This window comes from Rana temporaria, chromosome 5 (genome assembly GCF_905171775.1).
Source record: "Rana temporaria chromosome 5, aRanTem1.1, whole genome shotgun sequence".
Lineage (NCBI taxonomy): Eukaryota > Metazoa > Chordata > Amphibia > Anura > Ranidae > Rana > Rana temporaria.
In genome coordinates, this window is record NC_053493.1 from 19,660,449 (window position 1) to 19,675,782 (window position 15,334).

The 15,334-nt window shown below is 46.4% G+C and overlaps 1 protein-coding gene across 1 annotated transcript in view; it reads left to right on the top strand.

Moving 5' to 3' along the window:
* Positions 1 to 1,929, top strand: part of ANKMY2 (ankyrin repeat and MYND domain containing 2) — a 55,056-nt gene extending 53,127 nt beyond the window's left edge. Inside the window, exon 10 of the mRNA XM_040352247.1 lies at positions 1,444 to 1,929. Within this exon, the coding sequence (XP_040208181.1) occupies positions 1,444 to 1,640 (197 nt within the window). The 3' untranslated portion in view covers positions 1,641 to 1,929. The remainder of the gene's footprint in view (positions 1 to 1,443) is intronic.
* The last annotated feature ends 13,405 nt before the right edge of the window (positions 1,930 to 15,334 follow it).

A 15,334-nucleotide genomic window follows, 5' to 3' on the forward strand; every position in this document is an offset into this window, starting at 1 on the left:
CAAAATTGGCGTCCTTTTTTCCCCACAAATAGAGCTTTCTTTTGGTGGTATTTGATCACCTCTGCGGTTTTTATTTTTTGCACTATTAACAAAAATAGCGACAATTTTGAAAAAAAACAATATTTTTTACTTTTTGCTATAGTAAATATCCCCCAAAAATATATAAAAAAGCATTTTTTTTTCTCAGTTTAGGCCGATACGTATTCTTCTACATATTTTTGGTAAAAAAAAATCGCAATAAGCGTTTAACAATTGGTTTTGTGCAAAATGTATAGCGTTTACAAAAAAGGGGATAGTTTTATTGCATTTCTATTAATATTTTATTTATTTTTTTACTACTAGTGGCGGCGATGAGTGATTTTTTTTTTTTTTCTCGTGACTGCCGCATTATGGCGGACACATCGGACAATTTTGACACATTTTTGGGACCATTGTCATTTTCACAGCAAAAAGTGCTATAAAAATGCATTGTTTACTGTGAAAATGACAATTGCAGTTTAGGAGTTAACCCCTACAGCGCCCCCTAGTGGTTATGTGTGACCTCATATATGTGTTTCTAACTGTAGGGTTAATAAACTATAAAAATGCCAATGGTCCCAAAAATGTGTCAAAAGTGTCCGCCATAATGTCGCAGTACCGAAAAAAAATCGCTGATCGCCACCATTACTAGTAAAAAAAAAATATTAATAGAAAAATGCCATAAAAATACCCCCTATTTTGTAAACGCTATAACTTTTGCGCAAACCAATCGATAAACGCTTATTGCGATTTTTTTTTTTTTTTTTTTTTTTTTATTATTTTTTTACGAAAAATATGTAGAAGAATACGTATCGGCCTAAACTGAGGAAACTTTTTTTTATATATATATATATATATTTGGGGGATATTTATTATAGCAAAAAGTAAAAAATATTATTTGTTTTCAAAATTGACGCTCTATTTTTGTTTATAGCGCAAAAACTAAAAACCGCAGAGGTGATCAAATACCACCAAAAGAAAGCTCTATTTGTGAGGGAAAAAAGGACGCCAATTTTGTTTCGGAAGCCACGTCGCATGACCGCGTTATTAAAGCGACGCAGTGCCGAATCGCAAAAAGTGCTCTGGTCTTTGACCAGCAATATGGTCTGGGGGGTTAAGTGGTTAAATGTAACCATATTGCTACACTTTGAGGCACCTCTCTTCTCTTTTATACTCAGTTGTGACATGTTGTGACATGAGGCTACTCTTATATCAAGACATTGCTTGTATATCAAGTCAAAATTTATTAAAAAATGTTGCTTGTCTTGCAAAACGCTCTCAAACCAAAGTTTTACTGTATATTTATTTGGGGGTTCTAAGTAATTTCTAGCAAAAAAAATCCAGATTTGTAGGAGTGAGAGGTGTCAGAATTGGTCTGGGAGGGAAGTAGTTAATCTGATGGTAAATTTCCATATTGTCTTCCAGAAGTGAAAGCCATGGAGTTGAGCTCAGCAGATGAAGGAACACTGGTGGAAGGAGAAAGTGAAAAACCCAAAGAAAGTGAAGACCCAGAGACCTCGGAGAATTCTGTTGCATCAGAAAAAGGTGACATTTCCACCACTACAGAGGAGCCCTCCACTGATACCAATGTGTCGCCAACCAATGAGGGGTCAGAAAAGTGATAAGCCTCGGAAGACTTCCAATGTGGCTGCTCAAGGCGAGACCCCCAAGGTGCACCAACTCTACAGAACTCCACACCACAGTCTGTCCATGGGATTGGAGTTTCCACAATAGATGGTGGCCAAGGAGGGGCTTGGGATCTGTTCTGAGGACCCGTGGTACCAACATCCAAGAGGTCCAAATTCCCACTTCTGCTCAGACATTCCATTCACAGGCTTCTTGCACTTTGTCAAAAGTCCTGAAAATTTCTAAAATAAAAATAGATGTTAAGTTTGGCTTTAAAAAAAAAAATCAGACCTCCATGTAATTCATAGAAAACAGTTGAAAAAGATTTTGTTTGAGACCGAAAAACCATAGAGTTTATGCCTAGGGTTGTCCAGATACCGATACCAGTATCGGTATCGGGACCGATACCGAGTATTTGCGGGAGTACTCGTACTCGTGCAAATACCTCCGATACCTAAATAGAATACTTTCCCCCCCTTTCCCCCCCCCCGCCGCTGCCGCCGCATCGCGCCGCCGCATCGAGGGACATGGCTAGAGGGACATTGCTGCATATGGGAGGGACATGGCTAGAGGGACATTGCTGCATATGTGAGGGACATGGCTGCATATGTGAGGGACATGGCTAGAGGGACATGGCTGCATATGTGAGGGACATGGCTAGAGGGACATGGCTGCATATGTGAGGGACATGGCTAGAGGGACATGGCTGCATATGTGGGGGACATGGCTGCATTTGGGGACACATTTAAAAAAAGTATCGGTATTCGGTATCGGCGACTACTTGAAAAAAAGTATCGGTACTTGTACTCGGTCCTAAAAAAGTGGTATCGGGACAACCCTAGTGAGAAGGGACTAAAGCAGGGGTCCTCAAACTTTCTAAACAGGGGCCAGTTCACTGTCCCTCAGACCTTTTGAGGGCCGGGTCCTTCACTGCCGCCCCCCGCTAAAAAAAATCTAAAAGTCCCCCAACCCGTGCCCTTCATTGCCGCCTTACCATCATTGCAGCCTTGCTGTGCTCTCACTGCAGCCTCACTTTCAATGCCGTTTTACTGTGCCATCATTGCAGCCTCCTTCACCATCATTGCAAGCCCCCCCCCCCTCACCATCATTACAAGCCCCCCCCCCCACCATCATTGCAAGCCCCCTTCACCATTGCAGCCCCCTCACCATTATTACAAGCCCCCTCCACCATTGCAGCCCCCTCACCATTATTACAAGCCCCCTTCACCATTGCAGCCCCCCTCACCATCATTACAAGCCCCCCCCCCCTCACCATTGCAGCCCCCCACCATTATTACAAGCCCCCTTCACCATTGCAGCCCCCTTCACCTTTGCAGCCCCCTTCACCATTATTACAAGACCCTTTTACCATTGCGCCCCCCTCACCATCATTACAAGCCCCCCTCACCATCATTACAAACCCCCCTCACCATTGCAGCCCCCCCTCACCATCATTACAAGCCCCCCTCACCATCATTACAAGCCCCCCCTCACCATCATTACAAGCCCCCCTCACCATTGCAGCCCCCACCATCATTATAATCCCCCCTTACCATTGCAGCCTTACTGTGCCAAACGGTGTCTCACCAGTCAGTGTGTGCATCGGGATCTCCTGCTCCTGCTGTGTCAGAAGCTCACTGAAAAGTTTGGGCGTGCTGTGAAAGTAGTCCCGCCCTCCTCCTAGTCTAGCTCATGTGATAGACAGAACACTGCGTCTATCACACGACCTGGTCTAAGAGGAGGGCGGGACTTTTATCACAGCGCGCCTGAACTTTTCAGTGAGCTCCTGACACAGCAGTCTACTGGCCCTGCGTGCAGTGGGTCGGATAAAGGTCCTCGGCGCGCCGCAGTTTGAGACCTGGACTAAAGGAACCAAAAAGCCCTTCAACTCGGTGTCTAGCGCAGTACAGTATAGTCGTCTTAGGACAAAAGGCATTTCCTTGTCCCGTTCCCTCATCTATCCCAGAAATAAGCAGATTATTCCTCATTTCAGGACAGTGGGTGGAGCCATGCAAATCATTGATTTAACACTCAAATGCACATCCGGAACCGCTTGTGTCTAGAGCAAATATGGCCAAATATTCTAGAGTAGTGTATTCCTAAATGGCATACAGGTGTTTGTGGCTTTTTGGCTGTCACCAGGGCAGTGTATGGAAACGCAAGCTTCTATGGAGTAAGGTTTGGGACCCAACAAAACAAATACAATCAGACATTTTATGGTCCAGTGGGGCTAAAGGAATCAAAAAGCTCTCCAACCAAACCAAAGTGTAGCACAGTAAAGCCTTCTGGTATTCACAACATTTTGTAAATAAGTACATTTACTTCTTCACTGGTGGGGAGGCATTGACGGGGCGGCACTGGTGGGGAGGCATTGACGGGGCGGCACTGTTGAGGAGGCATTGACGGGGCGGCACTGTTGAGGAGGCATTGACGGGGCGGCACTGTTGAGGAGGCATTGACGGGGCGGCACTGTTGAGGAGGCATTGACGGGGCGGCACTGTTGAGGAGGCATTGACGGGGCGGCACTGTTGAGGAGGCATTGACGGGGCGGCACTGTTGAGGAGGCATTGACGGGGCGGCACTGTTGAGGAGGCATTGACGGGGCGGCACTGTTGAGGAGGCATTGACGGGGCGGCACTGTTGAGGAGGCATTGACGGGGCGGCACTGTTGAGGAGGCATTGACGGGGCGGCACTGATGAGGAGGCATTGACGGGGCGGCACTGATGAGGAGGCATTGACGGGGCGGCACTGATGAGGAGGCATTGGCGGGGCGGCACTGATGAGGAGGCATTGCCGGGCGGCACTGACGAGTGGTACTGATGGGGCGGCACTCATGCCGCCCTGATGGGAATCACTGCACTGATGGGCACCAATTGTCAGTGTAGATATCCCCGCTGAGGAATGCCGCTTACTCTCCTCTCCTCACATGCTGTCAGTGTGAGGAGAGGAATGCCAATAACCGTAATTTCCTGTTTACTCTGTGATTTGGACACAACTGATCGCATGGCAAAGGGCTTACGTCATAGGCTTTTTACCGTGATCAGTGATGCGCTGTGTCCAAAGAACATTTGCTGACAGGCAGGGTATTTATGACAAAAGAGAACCCTGTTGGGCTCTTCTGCCATAAATGCATCCTCCTACCTGTCAGCCGTCATGTACACTGAGCTGCGCATGCACAGCTGAACGAACATTTACAGCCCCGATCCATGCCACAACGTTTTAACTCTCGTGTGCGTGAGCGGGAGTGATGTCATCGTGGCTCGGTCTATCAAACGGCCAAAGGCATGGAACCTGGATGGAAGATCTGGCATAGATAGAAGCATTGGGAGCTTTCCGCATCGATCCCATTGGAGGGCACCGTTCGGGCAAGTCTGCCATAATGTACGAATATGCTGTGCATTCTAGTACATTATGACATAACCCACCTGGGGGCCCCTAAAAAAAGAAAAATATATTGCAGAGTTAAAGCGGAGGTTCACCCTCAAAATGAACTTTTTAGCTAACCTATCTCCAGCCTTAATAAAGGCTTGTAGCGTTGTCATTTTTTTTTAAATGTGTACACTTACCTGTCTTCAGCCGCACTTCTGGGTCTTCTTCCTTGCGGGGAGTGGGCGTGTCGCTCCTTTTCCCCGACGGGGAGCTCTGCGCAATGTCTCCTGGTAGCGAGTGTCGATCCTCCCAGGAGACGTTTTGTGCTCGAGGCATAGATGATTGACGTGCGGGCAAAGCGCGTCACGCCTTCAGAAATGATTCCGAGGGGGACTCGGCTCTCTACGGCGCTATACTGCGCCTGCCGTGTATAGCTGACTGCGCAGGCACCATAAAGTGCAGAGTCCCATCTCGGATACCTACTCCCCGGGGGAGCAAAAACCCGGAAGTCGGGTGAAAAGAACGAAAAAAAACGTAAGTACAGCGAAAATAAATAAATAATCCAGCATACTGTTGATGTCAGCAATATGCTGGAAGTAACGGTATATAGATGTTTTAGGGTGAACCCCCGCTTTAACTACTGTTTTAAGCCAAACTTTGGTCCTGTCTGAAACTGTTGCCCAAGAGTGGTCATTACAAGGTGCTGGCTATAAACTTCTCTTCTGAGATTGCTTTTACTTGCCCACAGTGGCCACAACCTCTCCACAGGGCCGTCTTTACCACAGGACAAAAGGGGAAGCTGCCCCGGGCTCAGTCATTGTTGTGGGGCCCAAGGCAGCTTCCCCTTGAGCCTGCACTGCCCACAAATAGTTGATAAGTAGATTCAGGAGGGCCCAAGAAAATGTTTGCCCAGGGTCCAATCATTATTAAAGACGACCCTGCTTCTTCCACCCACAGAACCACCATCTGCTGAGAATGTGTCGGCCAGCAAGGCACTGCTGTAGTATAGGGACCTAACGTGGACAAGGTTCCTGTCTTAAATTGGGAAGCGGAGGCCTTCGTAGCAAAGTAATATTGACCTACAAGAAGGCTTCTCTGGACACCGGAAGTATCAGAAGGTGATTGACTTCTCTTGAGCAACACTAAGTTTTTAAGTAGAGTGTAGGAAAGTTGCCAAGATCTGCTTAGGGTGGCAAAGTAGGGAGTAGCGGTGATCATTTCCAACATTTGTAGGGGTTCTTGTTCAGAATTGTTTTTTGGTTCAAAATGTCGGTTAACAAAAATGGTATGCCCATACGGGTTCACTGTAATGTTGGCCACCAGAATGACTCATAAACCCCTTTACTTCCCCATTGGTGACAGCTAAAAACAGAACCCAGTACTTCCTGAAATGTGGGAATATGTGACCACTCCCCCTCCTCCCAATATTGCTATTGCTCAACATTTGGATGCTTAGGCACCCAACGTTTTCTATAGGGCATGGAGAGGGTTCTTATACTTTTGTACGTTCCAACTAGATCAGCTTCCCATCTTGTACATAAGGGCCCAGATTCACAAAGGACTTACAACGGCGTAACACCACGTACGCCGTCGTAAGTCCGAATGTGCGCCGACGTATCTATGCGCCTGATTCTTAGAATCAGTTACGCATACATTTTGCCTAGATATGAGCGGCGTAAGTCTCCTACGCCGTCGTATCTTGGGGTGCATATTTACGCTGGCCGATAGGGGCGCTTCCGTATATTTCCGCGTCAAATATGCAAATGAGCTAGATACGCTGATTCACGGACGTACGTGCGACCGGCGTATCAAGATACGTCGTTTACGTAAGGCGTCTGGCCAGCGTAAAGTTACCCCTCATAGAGCAGGGGTAAGTCATGTTAGGTATGGACTTCGTATTTTACGTCGTTTGCGTAAGTCGTCCGTGAATGGGGCTGGGCGTAGGTTACGTTCACGTCGACTAAGCATTGAGCGGGCGTAATTTACTTTGAAAATTCGACGTGATACTGAGCATGCGCGCGCATGCGCCGTTTGTTAAGCGCGTCATTTACGTGGGGTCACAAATCATTTACCTACAACACGCCCCCTACCAGCCTAGTTTGAATTAGGCGGGCTTACGCCGGCCCATTTCCACTACGCCGCCGTAACTTAGAGCGCAAGTTCTTTCTGAATACGGGACCTGCCGCTCTAAGTTACAGCGGCGTAGTGTATCTGAGATACGCTACGCCCGCCTAAAGCTAGGCGCTTCTTTGAGAATCTGGCCCAAGATCTCCCAACCAGTCTCTGCGACCTGTATATTACCTAGACATGTGCAATTCGTTTGGCTCCAGATTCGATTTTTAACGGGTTTTGGCAAATTCGTTAATTCTGAAATTTCAGAATTATTGTATTTTCGCATTTCTGAAATTTCAGCTTTCTAATTTTTACATTTCGAATTTTCGAAAATTCTGAATTCCGAAAAATTTAAAAAAAATTCGGAATTTCGGAAAATTGGGAATTTTGGAAAATTGGGAATTTTGGAAAATTGGGAATTTTGGAAAATTGGGAATTTTGGAAAATCGAAAACGTGAAAATCATTCTGAAATTTGAACATTCTGAAAATTTGAATTTCCGATTATTGAATTTCTGAAAAATGCAAAAAAAAGAATATTTAACGAAAAGAATATAACGAAAACTAACAAATTTTTCGGCAGTGCAAATAATATCGCCATCCTTCCCCTGTAGGCAACCTGTTCAGGGGTAGGCGGCAACCTGTTCAGGGGTAGGCGGCAACCTGTTCAGGGGTAGGCAACCTGGGGCCCACCAGCTGTTGCAGAACTACAAGTCTCATCATGCCTCTGGGAGTAATTTTAACTGCCAGCCTTGCAATGCCTCATGGGAAATGTAGTTCCACAACAGCTTGAGGGGCCCAAGGTTGCCTACCCCTGCTGTACATTAACCCCTGAGCGTTGCCTCCTAATGGCCCTTTAAGTGGGCTTCTGTGCCTGCGAAGTGGTGCAGCTTCTGTATCATGTGACCACTGTAATTGGCTCTGATAACGGTCACATGATTGGGAGCCCATTCCACCGGCTCCCAATCGTAAGCCTTGCCAAGAGTGGTCAATGCAAGCTTGGTAACTCTTCCTAAAGCATGCAGTAAGAACTCTTACATTCACCATACACTGTGCAAATTTCTTTCCTGCAACCGCACGATTCCCCCATCAACACAGACAGTTCTGACCGGGTAATCGGCCATTGTCTTCTCCTGGTGGCGATAGCTCCCCCTACTCACCCCCACCGGGAAAAGACAGTATATATCGATAGCGGCTATATCGGCTGCTTGCGAAAATCGGAAGCAAATCCGGCAGGCTGGTTGTACCCAACTTGATGGATCAACTTGGTACATTTAGCCTGCCCATTACCAGTTCGAATCGGACGATTCCTGCTGAACCGGCCGAGATTTGAGCCATGTATGACCGGCCTCAGCATGCAACCCTTGCCACCGAAGCTGCAAATTTGCAGAAACTGGGCGTTAAACCCACCTTTCTTATGCAGCTGGTTAACCCCTTCATCCAAAGATGTGTGGTCTTTTTTCTTTCTTTTATATAATAAAAAAATAAACACCAACAAGAGAGCTCCATCTAAAAAAAACAAACATATAAAATAAATTTGGGTCCAATGTTGCATGATGGAGTGATTGTCAGTCATACTATCAGAGCAATGGAAACTGTCCTGGTAATGAGGGGGTATTATAGAGTGGTACTCAGGTGGTTGAGGAACCATCTCCCCTTTTGGCTCCATTCACACTTCTACGACTCCAAAGTTGGACCAACATTGGAGTGCAACTTTCACACAACTTGGATACGACTTTGACTAGTGATAATGGACTTCTGTTGCATTGTATGAGGTTCATGCAACGTTTGAGGGTTAATTAACCACTTAAGGACCGGACCAATATGCTGCTAAATGACCCAAGGGGTTTTTTACAATTCGGCACTGCGTCGCTTTAACTGCGTCGCGGTCGTGCGACATGTCTCCCAAACACAATTGGCGTCCTTTTTTTCCCACAAATAGAGCTTTCTTTTGATGGTATTTGATCACCTCTGCGGTTTTTATTTTTTGCGTTATAAACCAAAATAGAGCGACAATTTTGAAAAAAATGCAATATGTTTTACTTTTTGCTATATTAAATATCCCCCAAAAACATATATACATTTTTATTTTTCCTTAGTTTAGGCCGATACGTATTCTTCTACCTATTTTTGGTAAAAAAAATCGCAATAAGCGTTTATCGATTGGTTTGCGCAAAATGTATAGCGTTTACAAAATAGGGGATAGCTTTATTTTTTTTACTACTAATGGCGGCGATCAGCGTTTTTTTTCGTGCCTGCGACATTACGGCGGACACTTTGGACAATTTTGACACATTTTTGGGACCATTGTCATTTCCACAGCAAAAAATGCATTTAAATTGCATTGTTTATTGTGAAAATGACAGTTGCAGTTTGGGAGTTAACCACAGGGGGCGCTGTAGGAGTTAGGGTTCACCTAGTGTGTGTTTACAACTGTAGGGGGGTGTGGCTGTAGGAATGACGTCATTGATCGAGTCTCCCTATAAAAGGGATCACTCGATCGATACGGCGCCACAGTGAAGCACGGGGAAGCCGTGTTTACATACGGCTCTCCCCGTTCTTCAGCTCCGGGGAGCGATCGCGAGGGGGCGGCTAGAAACGAATAGCCTCGCCCTCGTCCCGGATCGCTTCTGAAGCCACGGGAACCGCCGCATGATGTACCGGGGGGGGGTCCCCGATCGGACCCCCGACCCACGTCTAGGCAGGGACGTACAGGTACGCCAATTTGCCTGTCCGTGCCATTCTGCCGACGTATATGTACATGCGGCGGTCCGGAAGTGGTTAAGAGGACACGGGGGCCACACAATGAGATGTAACTACTGTATATACTCGGGTATAAGCTGACCCGAATATAAGCCGAGGCACCTAATTTTGCCAAAAAAAATTGTAAAATGTATTGACTCGAGTATAAGCCTAGGGTGTCCATGCCCACGCCTCACTGTGCCCATGCCTTAACATGGGAGTCTCTGGAAGGGATGCCCGGCTTTGAAAAAATCGGTGCTCCCCAGCAGTAGGTTCCCCAGACAACAAACTTTGCACACTTGTAGAGGAAGAGTGGGGCTACATGTGTGTTTGGGGTCCAGGAGACCGGCCGGTACCGGTTCCCCAAAGTCCGGGAGATCGGGTGCAAAAAGGTGACTCGAGTATAAGCCGAAGGGGGCATTTTCAGCACATTTTTTTGTACTTACAGTTTTGGTGTCTTGCGCGGCATCCATCGGCGGCCTCGTTGGGTCCGTCTGCGGCTTCGGGTGTCCTCTTCGTCGGGTCCGGCGTCCTTCTACGGCTTCGGGTGTCCTCTTCGTCGGGTCCGGCGTCCGTCTGCGGCTTCGGGTGTCCTCTTCGTCGGGTCCGGCGTCCTCGCGTCCTCCCCGCTCGTTTCCCGCACCGAGTTTTGAATACTGCGCCGACATATACAGAGCGCAGTACACTCGCGCTGACGTCCTGTACGTCCAGGACGTGAGCGAGGAAGGAGCCGAGACTGCCCGACTATACTCGAGTGTACTGCGCTCGGTATATGTCGGCGCAGTATTCAAAACTCGGCGCGGGTATCGGCGTATACCGCGCACCCACGATTTTGCCCAGATTTTCAGGGCAAAAAAGTGTGCGGTATACGCCAATAAATGCGGTAAATTCGTTATGAGAATCTACTGAGGCTTTTCTGTGTATTTTTGAGTGTTCTATTGGATGAAGTGTCTATAAAAGTTCTGAAGAACAACGTTCCCATTGACAAGGTCAGAGATTCCTGCTGATATTTTCTCAGGCGAAATGTGAAAATGAAATGATAATTATTGTTCACCAGCGCAATCGCAGATAAATAAATTCCATCTATTGCTCCTTCTAATCGGTCCTCTTGGTATTCTTGTTGCTCATCGCACTGCCTGGAATTTTTTATATTTTTAATTTTAATAATTTATTCATTGCACTGTAAATGAGCCTTTCCCTTGTAGGTTGTACAGTGGAGAGGATAAAGGTACACATGAGGATTAGAGCGTTTCTGTGAAGATTGTATTCTGGAAGAGGCCATATTTGAATATAAACAGCCTGCAGGAGATCTACTTCTTTGACTAGTTTATCCATACTGGGCTTATTCTGGCTCAATTTTTTTTTGGGGGGGGGGGGCGCAAACAAACTAAAAAAAAAACCTCAAACTGTGCCCATCAAACGCAGCCACTCTGCCATCGAATGCCGCCACCGTGACCTGCCCGCCGTCCGTCTGACACTTACCCTGTTTTGGTGGGGCAGCGGGTGACGGCGAGCGGTGCCCTCCATGCGTTTTCTTTCGTCAGGCGTCCAATCACAGCGCCTGATGTTTCAGCCGTTTTTTAGCACCTGCCTCCTGGGCCGGGCCTTTTGGCTAGGACCGGAGGAATTTTTTATTCCTGGCCGGAGGGCCTGGTCATTGTACATCACAATGACCACTTCTTTCACTCTCCTCTCCACTATCCCTTTCCCCCACTTTCTTTAATTTATGCCTATGTTTGTCACTTTTTTTGTTCACTGTGTGACTACTAGGGTGCCGGTCCTCGGGCCAGCCCTGAACGTCTTGGGAGTGGGTGGACATGGCCTTCTGGCTTAGTTCACCTGCTCTCATGGGGTCTCCCTTTGGGGGAGCCCCACCTAGTACTGGGAGGGTTCTGTTTCGGCAGTCCCTCCAAGGAAGTTGTCGGCTTCGGTTGCTCGGACCACAGTACCTCAGTCCCCGTCTGGAGCCTAACGCCCCGGGGGATCAGGGTTTTGGGTCCCTTCTTCACAGGAGGACCACTTGACGTTGCACCCGTCTGCACGTTTTTGTGAACACTCTTTATGTGTGTGCACATTTTTTCTGCACCGGGTGAAGTTTTTTGGGTGTGTTCACACGCCATAGGCTTTTCAAAAAAAAAAAAAAAGGCGTCCAATCACAGTGACTGACGTTTCAGCCAATTAGGTGGCGGCTAACAGACACGAGCACCTGATTGGCGGAGAGACTGTTCAGTGTTAGAACAGTGAATGAATATTTGCTTTCCTAACACACCTGGGTGAACTGCGAGCACCAAGCATGGCGCTCGCAGGTCACCTTTTGTTGTCTATGGCTCTAATCGGGTGCTTCAGGGGGTGGCAGCAGTTGGCATGGATAGATTCATGCATATCCATTGGTCATAGAGGGGGTGGCACCCGTGCGCCCTTATAGACGCACCGCCACTGCCTCTCCGTGGTGACTGGATGCGGCTTGCCTTGTTCTAAGGCAAGTATTTCATAATGTGCTAGTATGCTTTCTAGAAAACAATTCACTGCAGTGGAAAAGTTTTATGCCAGTGTTATTCTGTGAATTCTAGTTACACTTATTTGATATTATATATATACAGTGCCAATGGATTTAGAAACCTCTTGGATGTGAGCAGTCATACAGTCCTGATCAAAAGTTTAAGACCACTTGAAAAATGGCAAAAAATCGTATTTTACATTGTTGGATCTTAACAAGGTTCCAAGTAGAGCTGAAACATGCAACAAGAAGAAATGAGAGTGAGACAAAAAAATTTGAGCATTCAATTTAATAAAAACAACGAATAAACTGAAACAGGCTGTTTTTCAGCTGATCAAAAGTTTAGGACCACACCTCCAAAAAAAAAAACTAAACCCCCCCCAAAACAGAAATCCAACTTCCAAACATGAACTCAGTAATGAGTAGCTCCGCCGTTATTGTTGATCACGTAAAAAATTGGTTTCGGCATGCTTGATGCCTCGCGTTTCCATGAGGTGAGTGGGAACATTTCTCCAAGTGGTGAAGACAGCCGCAGGAAGGCCATCTACTGTCTGGAACTGTTGTCCATTTTTGTAAACTTCCCTTGCCATCCATCCCCAAAGGTTCTCAATTGGATTTAGATCAGGGAACACGCATGATGGGCCAAAAGAGTGATGTTCTTCTCCTGGAAGAAGTCCCTTGTCCTGCGGGCATTGTGCACTGTAGCGTTGTCCTGTCATTACCATACAGACGAGGGCCCTCAGTCATGAGGAACGCTCTCTGCAACATCTGGACATAGCCAGCGGCCGTTTGACGCCCCTGCACTTCCTGAAGCTCCATTGTTCCACTGAAGGAAAAAGCACCCCAGACCAATATGGCGCCCCCTTCACTGTGGCGCGTAGAAAACATCTCAGGTGGGATCTGCTTGTCATGCCAGTAACGTTGGAAACCATCAGGACCATCAAGGTTACATTTTTCCTCATCAGAGAATAAAACTTTCTTCCACCTTTGAATGTCCCATGTTTGGTGCTCTCTTGCAAAGTCCAAACGAGCAGTTCTGTGGCGTTCAAGGAGACGAGGTTTTTGAAGACGTTTTTTGTTTTTGAAGCCCTTCAGTGTCAGATGCCGTCTGATGGTTATGGGGCTGCAGTCAGCACCAGTAAGGGCCTTAATTTGGGTCGAGGATCGTCCAGTGTCTTGATGAGAGACCCTGCTTATGCAGTTCAGCAACCCGACCACGTTTAAAAAGGGAATTTTTTTGTCTTTGCCATCACAACGTGTGACTACCTGACAGAAAATGACAATGAATCCACATCTTTGCACAGATTTGGCCTTTAAAGCACTTGAGACCCGCGCTATAGACAAGACGTCAACAGTGCGGCTCTCAAGTGCCAAGTGGAAGTCTTTGGACGTCATTTAAAGTGCATTACCCGCGCGCGCCTCTGGGGGGCGCGCAGCGGGTAAACACTGTCCCGGCGCATCGCTGGGAAGCCGATGTGTGTACCTGGCGGCCGCGATGTCCGCCGGGTACACGCGATCGTCGGTAACACAGCAGGGACGTGGAGCTCCACACAGAGCTCCCCGTGCTGTCAGAGGAGAGGAGACCGATCTGTGTCCCTTGTACATAGGGACACAGCATCGGTCACCTCCCCCAGTCACCCCCCTCCCCCCACACAGTTAGAACACACCCAGGGAATACAGTTAACCCCTTCCTCACCCCCTAGTGTTAACCCCTTCCCTGCCAGTCACATTCATACAGTAATTAGTGCATTTTTATAGCACGGATCGCTGTATAAATGTGAATGGTCCCAAATTTGTGTCAAAAGTGTCCGATACGTCCGCCGCAATATCGCAGTCCCAATAAAAATCGCAGATCGCCGCCATTACTAGTAAAAAAAAAAAAAAATAATAAAAAAATCATAATTCTGTTCCCCATTTTGTAGGCGCTATAACTTTTGCGCAAACCAGTCGCTTATTGCGATTTTTTTTTTTACAAAAATACGTAGAAAAATACGTATCGACCTTAACTGAGAAAAAATATATTTAAAAAAAAAAAAATTGGGATATTTATTATAGCAACAAGTAAAATATATATATATATTTTTTAAATTGTCGCTCTTTTTTTGTTTATAGCGCAAAAAATAAAAACCGCAGAGGTGATCAAATACCACCAAAATAAAGCTCTATTTGTGGGGGAAAAAGGACGTCAATTTTTTGTTTGGGAGCCATGTCGCACGACCGCGCTAATGTCAGTTAAAGCGACGCAGTGCCGGAAGCTGAAATTTCGCTTGGGCACGAAGGGGGTTTATGTGCCCAGTAAGCAAGTGGTTAAAGGCATGTGGTCCTAAACTTTTGATCAGCTGAAAAACAGCCTGTTTCAGTTTATTCGTTGTTTTCAATTAATTGAATGCTCAAAAAATCTTTTGTCTCGCTCTCATTTCTTCCTGTTGCATGTTGAAGCTCTACTTGGAACCTTGTTAAGATCCAACAATGTAAAATACGATTTTTTGCCATTTTTCAAGTGGTCTTAAACTTTTGATCGGGACTGTATGAACATTCAGGAATGAACATATTTCATCATATTAAATCCAGATTGGAACTGTACAAATATTTTGATCCCATTACCAACAGGTAGACGTATCACGGGGAGAATCTGGTTTAAATTGCTCCAATTAGTGATACTAAACAAAAGCAAATGTCAGGACACGACACGGCCTCTACTTTGTTGACAGACTAGGATGTGTTTGTCTCCCAGTTACCTGATATTTGTGGTATAAGATAAATGGAGCACAGCCTCCTTCTAGACATATTTGACTTTCTTTTATGTATATCGTGTTTTGATTGTCTATAAAACTATTTTTTTTTTTTATTCAATAGTGACTGGCCTCTGTACAGTGCATGCGAAGGGGCGGCCATATTGCCTGTTTGAATCATATGTAGGGTGCAAAGAGTAAATGCAGAACCAGGCAATGACCTGTAAAGTAATTATCGG